This window comes from Patiria miniata, unplaced genomic scaffold, assembly GCF_015706575.1.
Source record: "Patiria miniata isolate m_02_andy unplaced genomic scaffold, ASM1570657v1 HiC_scaffold_29, whole genome shotgun sequence".
NCBI classification, from domain to species: Eukaryota; Metazoa; Echinodermata; class Asteroidea; order Valvatida; family Asterinidae; genus Patiria; species Patiria miniata.
In genome coordinates, this window is record NW_024037068.1 from 2,081,021 (window position 1) to 2,095,891 (window position 14,871).

At 40.6% G+C, this 14,871-nt stretch overlaps 1 protein-coding gene across 1 annotated transcript; it reads right to left on the reverse strand.

Moving 5' to 3' along the window:
* Positions 1–6,705: 6,705 nt before the first annotated feature.
* Positions 6,706–12,852, reverse strand: LOC119736173 (phospholipase A2, membrane associated-like). The gene is made up of 4 exons (XM_038210195.1): positions 12,594–12,852; positions 10,648–10,792; positions 9,597–9,721; positions 6,706–7,107 (listed from the first exon to the last, which is right to left on the reverse strand). Exons 1-4 carry the CDS (start codon positions 12,700–12,702, stop codon positions 6,959–6,961), a joined length of 528 nt encoding a protein of 175 aa, XP_038066123.1. The 5' UTR covers positions 12,703–12,852; the 3' UTR covers positions 6,706–6,958.
* Between the last annotated feature and the right edge of the window lie 2,019 nt (positions 12,853–14,871).

The window sequence follows — 14,871 nt, forward strand, 5'->3', positions numbered from 1 at the left end:
AAATTCCTGGATCCTCCCCTGCCAATACAGTATGTTCAGTAGGAATAACCTATTATTCAAGATAAAATTCCTCAAAACGTAATCAAAATAAGCAGTAGAAATTATTTTGTGTATGTTAATAGGGTATTTTCATGGGTAATTGTCATAAATTTCTTAAATATCGCACTTCGTCTTCCCAGTGTCACCATTTTTTTGTCAATATGTATAGTGTCTGATCGATCATTTTATTGCCAGAAATGGTACATGACTGAAGGATATTTCATATATTCACACTCGTGAGATCAAATACACATGGAGGGCCAATGTGCATTTAAGAATTTGCAATTTGATTCACTTAAGAATTCTTATGAAAGGAATCACAGTACCTGTTCTCTCAGCCTGGTTGGATCATCTCCACGTTCAAACAACTTGCACGTATATGCATATTAGGAATAGTCTGGTACCTGGCTGTGCTTGAAATCAGTATATGTTATTTGAATCCTGAGTAAAAATTCTCCGTTGAGGTAGGGGACAGAAAATCCTAAAGCTAAGGGGACACTATTTCCTGGAGGAAACTGTCCGGCGGACATACTCTCCTTGCAAAACCAGGACAATCTGACCTGGGGACAGAATAGCCTGTTTTGAACCTGGACAGATCTCCTTCCAAACAAGGGTGCAAATCGCTTCTCAAATGTGTGAGGGGATACCTTGATCAGAAGTAATGCGAGCGCTAAGCGAGAAAACCTAAGGTTGCAGATCAGTAAATAAACTTCCATAGACCCCAATATGGCACGCCAAAACGGAATTTAATCAACCCTGCACGGCAACTGCCAACATTATAAAATACATCACAACTTTTTTGAAAAGTATGTCAACATTGTAAAAAATATGTCAACATTTTAAAAAATATGTCAACATTGTAAACAATATGTCAACATTTCAAAAATGTATGTCAACATTTCAAAAATATATGTCAACATTTCAAAAACGTATGTCAACATTTAAAAAATATATGTCAACATTTTAAAAAATATATGTCAACATTTCAAAAACTTATGTCAACATTCAAAAAATATATGTCAACATTTTAAAAAATATATGTCAACATTTTAAAAAAAATTATGTCAACATTTTAAAAAATATGTCAACATTGTAAACAATATGTCAACATTTCAAAAACGTATGTCAACATTTAAAAATATATGTCAACATTTTTAAAAAATATATGTCAACATTTCAAAAACTTATGTCAACATTTAAAAAATATATGTCAACATTTTAAAAAAATATGTCAACATTTAAAAAAAATATTTGTTCTGATTAATTAACTAGAAATTACATGTCAACATTGCCAAAACTACCTACTACTTGTTGACAAATATATGTGTCAACCCATCCTGCGACAAAGTTCACCTAAAATACGTGTCAACATTTCGTCCAAAAATATGTGTCAACACTACCCAATGAAAAATATATGCCAACATTCACGTGACCGCCACGACGGAGTACATGCGCGAAGTATGCTGCGCTAGCACCCGGTGTCACGGTCTCACTTCTCCAGCGTGCTAGCTTCTCCGCAGAGGGAAATTTAGCCTAAACACGCATGCGCAAGTTGCGCAGTAGTGTACATTTCGCCAACTTGTGTGCTGAGTCCTTTGGGGTTGTACGGGTGCACGTGTACGGTGGCCCTGGAACGTCATTTTAATATTGACCTTTTTAATGTGAACCTTGTAACTTCTTAATATTGACTTTGTACCTTCGCAATATGCACGTCGCACGTGGCTTAATATCGCATTTTGGAAGTTGTTCCTTCTTAATGTTAATGTTCCAACTTGTTAATGTTCACGTTCGATCTTGTCAATGTACACCATTGATCATGCTTGATGTCAACGTTGCACCTTGCTTCTTCGCAATATGAACCATGTACCTTCGCATTGTGAACGTTTGACCTTGCATCTTGTTAATATCATTGTTGAACCGTCCTCCTTCGCAATGTGAATCATGCATTCTAAAAAGTACGAAGTCCTTGCCAAGCCCTATAGTTAGACAACTAGTTATGATGGAGTTTCAATCTGACGGCTGTTTAATGTCACTTAACCTGGGCGTCTACCTTGTAGTAATTTTTATCATGACTCAAGGCTCTCTGTTTTATTTCACTCATCTTTTATAATTCATGTTCAGGCTAACCATAACCCAATGTTGGGCATATATATGTAAAAACATGCATCCTGAATCAAATTTGTCATTGTTTCAAATAACCCGATCTAATCATTTCAACCGTTTACTATACACAAATTTATACCGCTTTGCTTTCTGAATGTAATGATTTCTTTCTTCCTGTACTTTCATCTTTGCCATATCCCAATAATTTTTGACTCGCCAACAGGGCTCCTTACCAAATAGTACGAGGATCCCCGCTGTTTTGACGAGCATTTGGTTTTCGGGCTACTGCTAAGTCGAACCCTACATACCCCCCCCCCCTCTCCCGGATATCCGCGCATGACCGCAACATGAAGAATATTCGCAATTGGCTGACGACCAGTCATGTATGCATGAACTCCAAGCAAACAACTTCGTATAGGGTGCCCCGGCAACACGTGATTCGCGCTCAACGCAACGGTGCGGTCGTGATGTGGCGCTCTCTCGCGGTGGCGGGTTATCGCTGCAGCGGGTAATCGCGCATTCAACCATAAAAAACGTCTAGCCCCTAGACAAGCTCGAGTATGTTGCAGGTGTATGCACTGAATAAACAATTAAATAATTGACCGAAGCCACCTGTGCCCCGCGCGCCATCGCCTTTACAATAATTGACGGGAATGGGACCGTTGGTGAAATCCCCGATATTTCCCCGAATTAATAAATATCAATGTATGCCCTTACTATTGTTGTCATGCTTTATAAGACGTGGATATTATTTCGTAACGGTACCACCGCATATAAATGATGTTCCTTTCAATTACATCTTTAGATCATACTGTTATACTAATTAAATACGCGGATCTCGACGGAAATCTCTCGTAACTATGATTAAAAACCCCAAAAAATCTGAATAGGGCTTCAAGGATGTAAAGTATTATGATAAAAGCCTTCTTAACGTGATCACAGAACACTATTTTGCATTATTGTAATTGACGGAGAGTATACCGTCAAGAAATTAATTAGTCTCATGAATTGAACACATCTTTTCTAGTGAAACAGCGCTCATTAGCTTGAACATGAATTATAAAAGATATGTGAAATAAATAAGAGAGCCTTGATTCATGATAAAAATCACTACAAGGTAGACGCCCAGGTTAAGTGACATTAAACAGCCGTCAGATTGAAACTCCATCATAACTGGTTGTTTAACTATATAGGGCTTGACAAGGACTTCGTACTTTTTAGAATGCATGATTCACATTGCGAAGGAGGACGGTTCAACAATGATATTAACAAGATGCAAGGTCAAACGTTCACAATGCGAAGGTACATGGTTCATATTGCGAAGAAGCAAGGTGCAACGTTGACATCAAGCATTATCAATGGTGTACATTGACAAGATCGAACGTGAACATTAACAAGTTTGAACATTCACATTAAGAAGGAACAACTTCCACAATGCGATATTAAGCTACGTGCAACGTGCATATTGCGAAGGTACAACGTCAATATTAAGAAGTTACAAGGTTCATATTAAAAAGGTCAATATTAAAATGTCGTTCCAGGGCCACCGTACACGTGAGATCTTTGGATAGTTGTATGTACAAATGTATACGTTACAAGGTACCAGTCGAATCCAGAATTTTCGTGGCGCGCGGAACTCCCAATACACTGTACATGTAAAGATGTGAAGGATACACGAGCAAGGAACACAGACCTTTCACAGACCAAGAAGCCATGCACAGACCAAGGAGTTCGTTCTTAATTATTCTTCCACACACACACGTACACCCATACTTGTTTCACATGACTAGTGTGGACTTTCCATTGCTTTCGTGTAGTTAAGAAAAACCAGTGAAAAAACTCATTTTTCTCAAACTGTGAAAACTCTTTCAACCCAATTTTTTTTCTATGATTCCCTTTAGTGTTTCTCTTCATTCTGCTACAGATAAACCTAACCCAAAAATGCCTCTAAACCCGTTTTCCAGAAATGGGGAAACACTGTGTGGACGTGGGGCAAGTCCACACAACGTCGGTGCTACCTACATTATGTGGACGTCTTTTGTTCGGAAGTCCACACTGCGTATGTAAGACAAGCTCACACCCACGCTGTTGCAAGATCATGGAATGACCCAGGCAAAATACTCCAGTCCTCTCTAAGCTTGACCCACAGGAAGTGTTACATAACACATTCTTGGGTGGACTTGCTCAGTGTTGTAGTCGAGGCCACAACCTCCGAGGCCGAGGCCGAGGCCACAACCTCTGAGGCCAAGGCCGAGGCCGAGGCCACAACCGCGAGGCCATAGCACCGCCCGAGGAAAAGTAAGCACAGCGGACACATGGGCATGTATCGTGCTCATGTAACGTGCACTGTAACGTGCTCAATTTTCCGCCGCATTCACCCGGAGAATCCAGCACGCCGGAGAAGTGAGACCGCGACACCGGGTGCTAGCGCAGCATACTTCGCGCATGTACTCCGTCGTGGCGGTCACGTGAATGTTGGCATATATTTTTCATCGGGTAGTGTTGACACATATTTTTGGACGAAATGTTGACACGTATTTTAGGTGAACTTTGTCGCAGGATGGGTTGACACATAAATTATTTGTCAACAAGTAGTAGGTAGTTTTGGCAATGTTGACATGTAATTTCTAGTTAATTAATCAGAACAATTTTTTTTTTTAAATGTCGACATATTTTTTTTTAAATGTTGACATATATTTTTTAAATGTTGACATAAGTTTTTGAAATGTTGACATATATTTTTTTAAATGTTGACATATATTTTTTAAATGTTGACATACGTTTTTGAAATGTTGACATATATTTTTTAAATGTTGACATATTTTTTTAAATGTTGACATACGTTTTTGAAATGTTGACATATATTTTTTAAAATTTTGACATACGTTTTTGAAATGTTGACATATATTTTTTAAATGTTGACATATTTTTTAAAATGTTGACATACTTTTCAAAAAAGTTGTGATGTATTTTATAATGTTGGCAGTTGCGAGTTGGCAATTCCGCTTTGGCGTGCCATACCCCAATGGTAAATGCTCCCACTTTAGAAATTCGGGAAAAATACTCACAACTCTCCAAGGTGTTCGAGACACACATCAAATTAAAGCTTATTTCGTCATCTTTCATTTTCTTTTCAATTTTGGGGGGGGGGGGGGTCAACTGATGACTTTTAGGAGAAATTTCCATCCAAAGATGATCACCCCTGAAAATAGTCCTGAAGCCCATCGCCATTTTGAAAAAAACGATGCCTACACTCCATTGCAAAATAGAGCGCTTTAAGGGCCCCCAATTTCATCCAAATTGAACGGAACTACAAGCTCACAGTCCTGTGCACGGCTTCCACCCATATTTTTTTACAAACCCTCAAGTTCATGGCCCACAGCATGCTCAAATACTGAAGATTTTGTTGGGCATGCATGCAAATCGTGATTTGGCCGGCGTATGCAATTTCGGACCGATTTACTGGTCTGCAACCCTAACGGCGTGGGCCCGCTGAAGGGCCCGGGAGCATTTTGGGCAAAAGGTCATCTTGAAAATATCATTTTCGAGTTTGGAGTCATTGAATAAGCTATTCTGAGCTACAGAATCATCATGTAGGCTACAATTTTTATTCAGGGACAAAAGGGGGGGGGACAAATTAACGATATGATATGCCCCCACTTTAAAAAGTGCGGGGGACTCCCCCCCCCCCCCCCCCCCACCCCCACCGATTGATGCCCATGCTTCCTCAGTAGCATGACCATTATATTACCAAGGTGGATAGGCACATCAGAACGCAGGGGTGGTACCTAATTAAAGAAGGTTACGAAAATACATAAGATTCGTGAGATATGTTCATCTCAGTGCATGTAAGTAAATAATCAAGAAACCTTGCAATCAACTATGCCATCAACGCATTGCACGTTGTATTTATTTTGATTTCGAGAGAGAGAGAGAGGTGGCGTTATATACTTTAAAGAAATTAACACAGTGGGAAGGTTTCGTGAAACCAATGTAGTCTAAGTAAGATTTGAGGCTTTGCATGGTGGAGATACTAAATAATGAAAGGTTTGCGGAAACACCATGTGCGAATAATTTCTCAACTAAGAGAATGGTTCTGAAAAGAACCAGAGGTATAAACTCGACGTTCCGGTCAGTATCCTCTGACCGTCTTCAGGAGAGTGCCTAAATGTAGTCTCTTCAGTTTTAAGATGTTATGACATATTGCAATCTTCTTCTGAAGACGCAGTGCAGTGCTGTGCTTCTATTTGTGCAGAACAAGGAATTATTCTCCCCTGGTGAAAAATTGAACCTAAGGTATTGAAATTTAAAGCAATAGGTCTATACCGATAGACTGACGGTACTGCGACGAAGCTTAATCTGGAGGTTTAAATCGTTTACTCGTTAAATTTTGCAGTTTCTGCTAGAATAAAATTTTGATAAAGGAGCGGCTGTTTAACCAGTTAATTGGTAAAGTACACTCTGAAAGCATCCTGGTCAGATTGATCTGGAATCCGGCTTCTATTTGGCTCAACCCCTTTTGGGGTCAAAAATGAATTTTTTTGGGGGGGTCAAATACTTTTCTGGGTCGTTTTGACACTTTTCCGGGTCATTTTGACCCAAAGGAAATGTCATTTTGACCCCCAAAAAGTGTCGTTTTGCCCCTTAAGAGTATCATTTTTGACCCGGAAAAGGATTGAGCCAAAATAGAACCCGGATTCCGGGTCAATCAGACCCGGCTGTTTTAGAGTGTACCTTATGCGTTCAAGTTTATACTAGAGTGATCGAGATATGAATCGAAATCGTTTGGACTACTCCTTTATCTGAATTATAGCAACTAGCAAGTGGATTTGTTATGGTTGCGATAATGTGCGTTGTAAGTTGACCGGTTCGCCTTAAAGCATAAGGCAGCAGCTTTGTCGCAGTTGCAGATTGCCTTAGCGCAGTTCTCGCCCACGTAGTACCACGGATAGCTCGAGGCCCTCTCTGAAACAGAAATGAAATTGCAATCACGCCAGTGTTATTTCCGCCGACTAACAATGAAAGATGTAATGTAAATCGAGATGTAATGAAAATCAAAGGCCCAACTTTTCATAATTGCAATAAAAACTCGACACCGTCTTGTGCATCATAATAACACAAATTTTATTGTGTATAACACAGCACATTCTTTAGATTCCCTGCAAACAGGGTGCTGGGATACGCTGATGAGCTTCACAGAATCTTGTGAAGGAAGTGGCCCATGACCTATGTATTAAGCATCTGGCTGCAGCTGCTCACTACCGCAGTTAGACAATGAGCGCAAATGCTATCCGAAAACTTCCCATAGAAATGCACACATTCTATACCGGATGTGATTTTTTTTTCATTGCGGACCATGTGGTCACATTTTGAACGTCGCATATGCAATCATTGACCTTCGTGAATTCGAAACGGACCCTGGGCAAATGACAGGACAATTTTACAACACAGATAGGTTTTACAGATTTTTCTACATGCATTATAACGCTTTTCATCGAAAACAAAAGCATTTATCAATTGAATAAAGAGTAATGAATCTGTCTTAACGGCCGTTTAAAACCTTGCAGGGGTCGTGGCCGTGATGACTTGCAGGTCACAGGTCACGCAAAATCTATCCAATCAGAGCGTGAGTTCATCAGCGTATCCCAGCGTCCTGTTTGCAGGGCGGGGGTATCATCATATGAAAATTGCCTGGGTTAATTTTACCCAAGAAAGGGTGAAAACTACAACTACCCAAAATTGGGTTGTTCTATAATCAAATGTTTGGGTTAGAATTTCTGTTAAATTCAACCAAAAATTGTGGTCATACAAGTCCAAATTTAATTTTGTCTTGTATGACCACAACTTTTGGTTGAAATTAACGGAAATTTTAACCCAAACAATTGATTATAGAACAACCCAATTTTGGGTAGTTGTAGTTTTCACCCTTTCTTGGGTAAAATTAACCCAGGCAATTTTTCAGTACGAGCGAAATTTTTACTGTACATTTTGGAAATGTTACCGAAGGAGGGCGCAATTCACAAAGTAACACCGATCGAGTCAAAATTGAATAAGCGTAGAACGGCTTTCGAATAAGGATGACCGATACAAATCAAAGATAACAATCGGGTAAAATGAAGCATTGCAGAATCGAGTACAGTGATGAATCGATAAAAAGTTGGAATTGGGAAAAAAGGTGACGAACTGGGTCCTCTTAGGCGGGAACAATTTGTTTTTCTTGAGAGAAAAAGTTTTGGGACTGGTCGTCTTCAAAGATTGGGCCCTTGTTGAGCTTAAACTTTCAAAAGACAGTCTCTCTTTCTCCTGAGCAAGCCACGAAAATGTTGATTTCAACAAAACTCTCACATTCATTTAACTTTATACTGCAAATATCTTCAAAATAAGATATTGCACGTTTTTGGACAATTGCCGTCCATCCAAGAGAGCAGATCGAACGTCTTTTGTCTCGATGGTTTAAAAGTGGCCATTTGCTTTTCTGCCAGCAGAAAACAGATTTCCGTAAAAAGTGCAATCAGCTTTTTCTGCTAGTGGTTTACGTGGAGGGACGAAAACTAAAAAAACTGCTGGTAGGCCTATAGTATGACATTTTTACAAAAAAGTTGAATCGCACTCAGTGCTAATTTGACGGTACAATGTCCCCCCCCCCCCCCCCCCCACAAAATGTCCCTAGCAGGGTTGCAGTAGAATTTGGGGGGAAATGAAATGTTATTTCTACTTTTCTTACAATATTGTTGACTTTTATGATTCTTAGTTTATGTAGCCAATGATAGTACTGATATAAAATCAAAAAAGCACTATGTGGTTAAAATAAATCACTCGCACAGAAACACACTGTGTACGCTCTCCTTGTGTTGTCAAACTTGGAATGGAGCAAAAAAGACTGGTGTTAGAAAGGCAAAAAAAAAAAGTCTCCGATTTTTGGTATGCGCGCGCGTCGCCGTAGCCATGCTCGTCGGCAAAATGAAAAAGTTTTTTTTTCAATGAAAGCTGATGTCTCAAAACCGCCAAACTCACTGGTTTGACTGGAATCCTGCTGCTGCACAATTTTAACGTGTTTTTAGATTGGGTTATGGTCGAGAATAAGCTTTATGTGGCCTCTCTGGACTCCCACATATTTGCACTAAGTTTAGTCGGGCACCCTTTGCAGTCATCAGCCGACATTTGAAGCAAAAAAAAAACAGGTAAAAAAAAAAAGCCGCGTCGCCGCACCACTTTTTGGGCAAGCTCCATACCAGAACCGGAGACTTTTTTTTGGCCTGACGGCCTTTGTTTCAAAACCACTATACAGAATCAAAACAAAATCTCACACAAGAGGGAAAACTTTTTGGGCTCATCTTCTATAATTGAATATGAAAATTTTCATATGAGAATGTTGATACACCCTCGAGATGGACTTTTGTTGGGGGACACCCGGTGCAAAAGCAGGTGTTCCCCTTTAGAGCCTTCATACTTACTGCAAGTGATGCTGGCGTGAGCGGTCCCGCACCCGCTCTTGCTGTATTTGTATGGGATCGTATACCAGAGTGCTTTGGTCAAACACGGACTTTGCAGGTAGCATCTGTCGTGAGTTCTACAGCAACTATACAGGGCAAAAGAAACACAAACCAAATAGCGTAATATACCTTATGCGTACAACGGCCATCTTACAGGGTACTTTAGTGTTATTTTAATTCGGTAACAATAAATGTACAAAAAGTTCAGGTGTGCATAATCCCAGCAAAACAAAGGTTCTTCCCCAACACATGTGATTGGTCAATTTGTCCCCAATTTAACGAAAGGGGTAACTACATACCAATGCTTGGCAAATAACATTGCCAAACAATGTTGTACCAAACTCTTTGTACAGTGGTAAATCTACAAAGAGTTTGAGAGAGAATACTTAAAAAATAAATACAATAGTCTGCGATTCCTATTTAATCTCGCATGCATAGTGGTGCATACAACTTTTGCCCTGATGCAATGCACTTGACGTGTTTTTATAGCCTTTCGTATTTGCATTTATAGTGAAAGCGAGGGAATGAAGTACTCGTGCGTGTTGTCATTTGATCCAAAACTCTTCGTTTTTGCCATTACGTTTACACTTGTATTTTTTCAAATTATCTTGTTTTACCATACAGCACAACCCTCCTCGAGAAATGTCAGGATAGGCCTATACTTTCATAGAAAAAATAATTGGATAATTATCAGGGCATGCATTTGTCTTTGCGATGGGTTAGTGGACCGATTTAGTTTTGTTTTCAAAAATGTGCGGGTAGGTGATCGACCCAAGTACCACTTCTTGCAAAATTTAACACGCTTTTCCTGAAACAACTACCAAATTTAGAAACCGCATGTCGACAATTGGTGAAAGAGCAATAGCAATCCGTTGTCATTGTTCATCCCTGACTGGACATGTGGAAGGACTTGTGACCGGACCAGTGATGGACACGACTACACTATATAAACCCGATTGATGTTGCTCAGAAATTGAAGAAACAAATCTTGTGCATTAGCGAGTCATCTTACGTGTCCGTTGCATCCAGCGGGTTGCCGCTACCCCCGACGCCACAGTGACACCCGTATCCGTTGTAGTCCCGTTGGAATGACCACAGACTCAACCCCGTAGTACACATCGACAACCGAGCAAACTGATAGGCAGAGCTGATGGTAACTGTGGCGTTAAAGGAACAAAGGATCATTTGCTTTTTAAGCATGAGCTTTTTAATTGAAGCAACAACATTGCACACAGTCTTATGCAAACATTCAAACAAACAAAAATGGGTCCAAAGGCAGACAAGTCTTTGGGACTGTTTTAAGACATGTAATAAGACATGATAAGGTGATTGTTTTCGTCCTAACGATACCATTTTCAAGTTGAGAAATTTCACAGTGTATTTGGTACCATCCCTACATCTTCACCCTTAGCAAAGTTTTTCTCAATAAATCAGTATAGGTACGTGTGTACGTCCGATTGTTGTGGACAGGCGGAGAAGGGTTATTGTTATTATTGTTATAGTTTGTTTGTGTGTCAGACCGGGGGGGGGGGGGTGACCCCAAAACCCCTCTCTGGATCTGCGCCTGTACCGGATACACCAGGTTCCTAAAGGCTCGTCTCAATGGCAATTCCGTGTGGAGGTCCGGACAAGTTGCGAAGTTGCAGGAATCTGAACAACTTCCCCGCAACTTTCCTACAATGAAGTTATCAGTATTGGTGAGTCCAGTAGTTGCATCATAAAGAAACTTTTCCCGGAATCTGTCCAGGACAAATGCAGAGTTAAGTGAGCGATTCTAACTTGTCCGGAACTCGTCCCGGATATAAATTCAGACTTGACGGGCCTTAACTTCCTCTCTGCCGTTGCATAAAGTGGTGCTGAGTGAATTTAATCCAATGTTATATCTGTTACTGTGGAAACACCGGGAAAATAGGTCGACAACAAAAACGGGAACATTGTGGAATCCAGACAGTACAATCAAGTAATATCACTCCGACAATCAGTACTTTTGGATTTTTACTGTCTTAGATTGAGCGTCTTGTGGTTAACACTTTTCCTTTTCCTTTTTGTCGAGTAAAGATTCAGGGGTAATCTTTTGAGAGAAAGTACGCGTTTCAAGACATGATTTTCCCCCAAAAAAGAAGGAAGTGTGTAACTTTTCCCAAGTTTAAAAGTGGAGTATATTTTGTCATTTGTGCATATTGTTTTTCGTTTTAAGCAACAACAAATGCTAAATATCTAAAGAATGATGCTTAACAACTAACCTGACGAAGTTTTAGTTTAGTGAATGTTGTATAGTGCGAAAAAACAATTCTAGGATCTCGATTTCAGTTCAACAGTTGCCTTCTCATGTTTTGACCGAAATGCCGGAAATCAGCGTCCGGCACACGTTCTCATTCAGCCGATTATTGCAGCTAGCTACTTGATATCACGCACTGAAACGACATAGTCGTGCGTGCGCGTGTGGCGTCGTGTCAACGCTTGCACGCACCCTATCACGGCTTTGTCGAATTAAACTTCTAACGGAAATTTCCAAAAATGTCACTGGACGCATCTTTGGAAATTGCTTTCTTTTATTGTTTTCTTCAAAATGACAGTATGCCAGAAAGAATAATTTCACAGGAAGTTTAGTGCCATTACTATATTTAAACCAAGTATAGCTTTTCGACAATAATTTTGAGAGTTACTTTTTGAACAGCTCCAAATGAAAAGTGTCTTTCAAAGTTTACAGGAAATTGTTGTTCTGTTTAAGGGGGAGTAGGGGAGGGGAATATAATTATGATGAGAAGATCGTGTCAAAATGATAGGTGTCATATGAAATAAAGATATCAAAATACAATTAAAAAATATTGAACCCAAAGATAAGTTGAAATCAATCCTCAAACTGCAAATTATGGGGTTTTTGTGGAGGAATAGGTTCTTTTAGGAAAACAGTGAATTTTGATCTCGTAAACTCAACTGAACGTAAAGGCTACTTACCGTCATCAGCGCGCTTAGCCGGCTCACCAGCCTCAACCAGGCCGAAACCATTGCCACACAGACACACAAGCAGAGCCGAAACAAACACAGTGCCGCACAAATTGGTCATCACGATGATCAGCTTAACAGATTCCTTACTATACTCGATGGTCAGTCTGTTTTAATATGATTTCTGTGACTTGAACGACGTGGTTTTATACTCATCAACGAAAGCAATAAAAATCTCCAGGCCTATAATTCCTGGACTTACAGGTTGCTGGTAGCGAACAGCCCGGTGCTATGTGGATGCAATTTTGGTATTTCGATTTGAATAGTAGTGCATGGTGTACTTCGAAATGGAACGGTCGTTGTCTATGACTCTTCTGGGACTATATTTGAACTGTTATTATATTTCAATTGGCAAGGGACAGCATGCTAAAGGCAGGAGATTATTGTAAAAGTACATGAATGTTACAAAGTACAAAACTTGCCCAACTTGAAAAGTGGCAAAGCGCCTTCTTGGGGTACTGGCTAAATAAAGTCATATTAGGCCCAACAAAAAATTCGGTCTCTGGTCAGACAAGAGTTCCGGAATTGATGCGGCGACGCGTTTTTTCTTTTTTGCCTTTTTTTTGGCCCTTTTTTTTTTTGAAGCTTGGATTGTACAGACAAGGTGGGTACTATTTTGCTTTTGTTGTGTCCTCATATACATTGGGGATTTCCATATTTTGCCTTGGTGCCCTCCAACATTTGCCTTGGTACAATTTCCCCATTCCTTGGTACAAAAATTTGAGGAGGTGCGGCAATAGAGGGCGCTGCTGTAGCTACCACAGACAATTTGAAGAAAAAAAAAGTTGACGCAAATGATTAAAATCGACGCGCGCGCTGACCAGAGACCGACTTATTTTTATTTTTTTTTTGGCCTTACAGAGAACTGACCAAGTCTTGCAGTTTTATTTGGGCAAGTTCGAGCAAAGCACATATCGAAGTGCTAATTAGGCGAAGACGTGAAGTAGCTGCCAATTTGGCCGGCGCCATTCGGCGAATTGGCAATTGGGCGAAGTGATGGCTGTCGGCGACTCATCAGTGAAGTGGTGTCGGCAATAATAAGGTGGAAATTCGGTAAAGTGCGCCGTGCGGACCGACACCCTAAGAGACGATCAAGTGTGTGCAATGCGCCCCCACTAACACCGATCCTGAAATATCTCCAGTTTTTGTTTAAGTAGTAAAGGACACTAGCGGGACTGACGAACAAAATGGTGTCACCCAAAAACTATTAACGTATAGACCATTTACATGTTGCAGCCATTTGACTTTTTTTTTATTCAAATCAATGTAACCAAAGCCAGGCTGGATGAACAAATAGTCTGGTTCCTTTTTGCACAGAAACATTATCATTCAGTACTGTTCATGGGCGTCGCGAGGGCAAGGGGGCGCTTGCCCCCCCCCCTTCCCCCCCCCCCCCACCCCAAAAAGGAACAACAACACCAACAACAAAGAAGTAAAAAAAAAAAGTCATATTAAATTTAATGGGTGGGGGAGGCAAAATTGATAAATCGAGAATATGTTGCTGTTAGGAAATACAGGCATTTTTGAGGAAAAATATGTTTAGCTCCTCCTCCCCCCCCCCCCCAATCAGCGGGCGCTTTTTATATCGGGTCTTCGGTCATTCACCCGTTGCGCATCATAGACAGTGGATTAAAAAGCCCTGCGTCACACGCTCTGTTATCATGTTACGCGATAACGCGCCCGGCTGTTGTTGCATTACAAAGCACTGCATTCGAATTGACCAATCAAACGTTTAGTCCTGATTTGGGAATGAAATGACGTCACTATTTAGTAAAGTCAACTACGATTGGCTGAGGCGCGAGATCGCATAAATCTGCATGCTTTGATATATCAGACGTTAGACAGGAGTCTGGGCCCCGTGGATAACGGGTGATACTCAGACTACATGTAGGTCCGACGCCTCATATAAGTCCGACGCCTCATAAATCCAACGTCGGAAAAACGAGGCGTCGGACCTATGAGGCGTCGGAGCTTTGGACCAGTACCAGAAAAGGTTTATTTGCCCGATCCCGACAAGGCAAGAACGAGATTTAAAAAACAAACAAAAGTTACGACTTTTAAGTCCGCAAGGTTGTCTACTTATACGAACCGCGCACTGTGCATAGCTTGAACTAACTGGACGCAGATCAGTCCGCCACCGCGCAGTTTTTGGCGCAAGGGTTGATGCTACGGGAGTCAATCCAGAGGGGGGGGGTGTCTGGTGCCACCCCTAATGTAAATCGGCATCGCT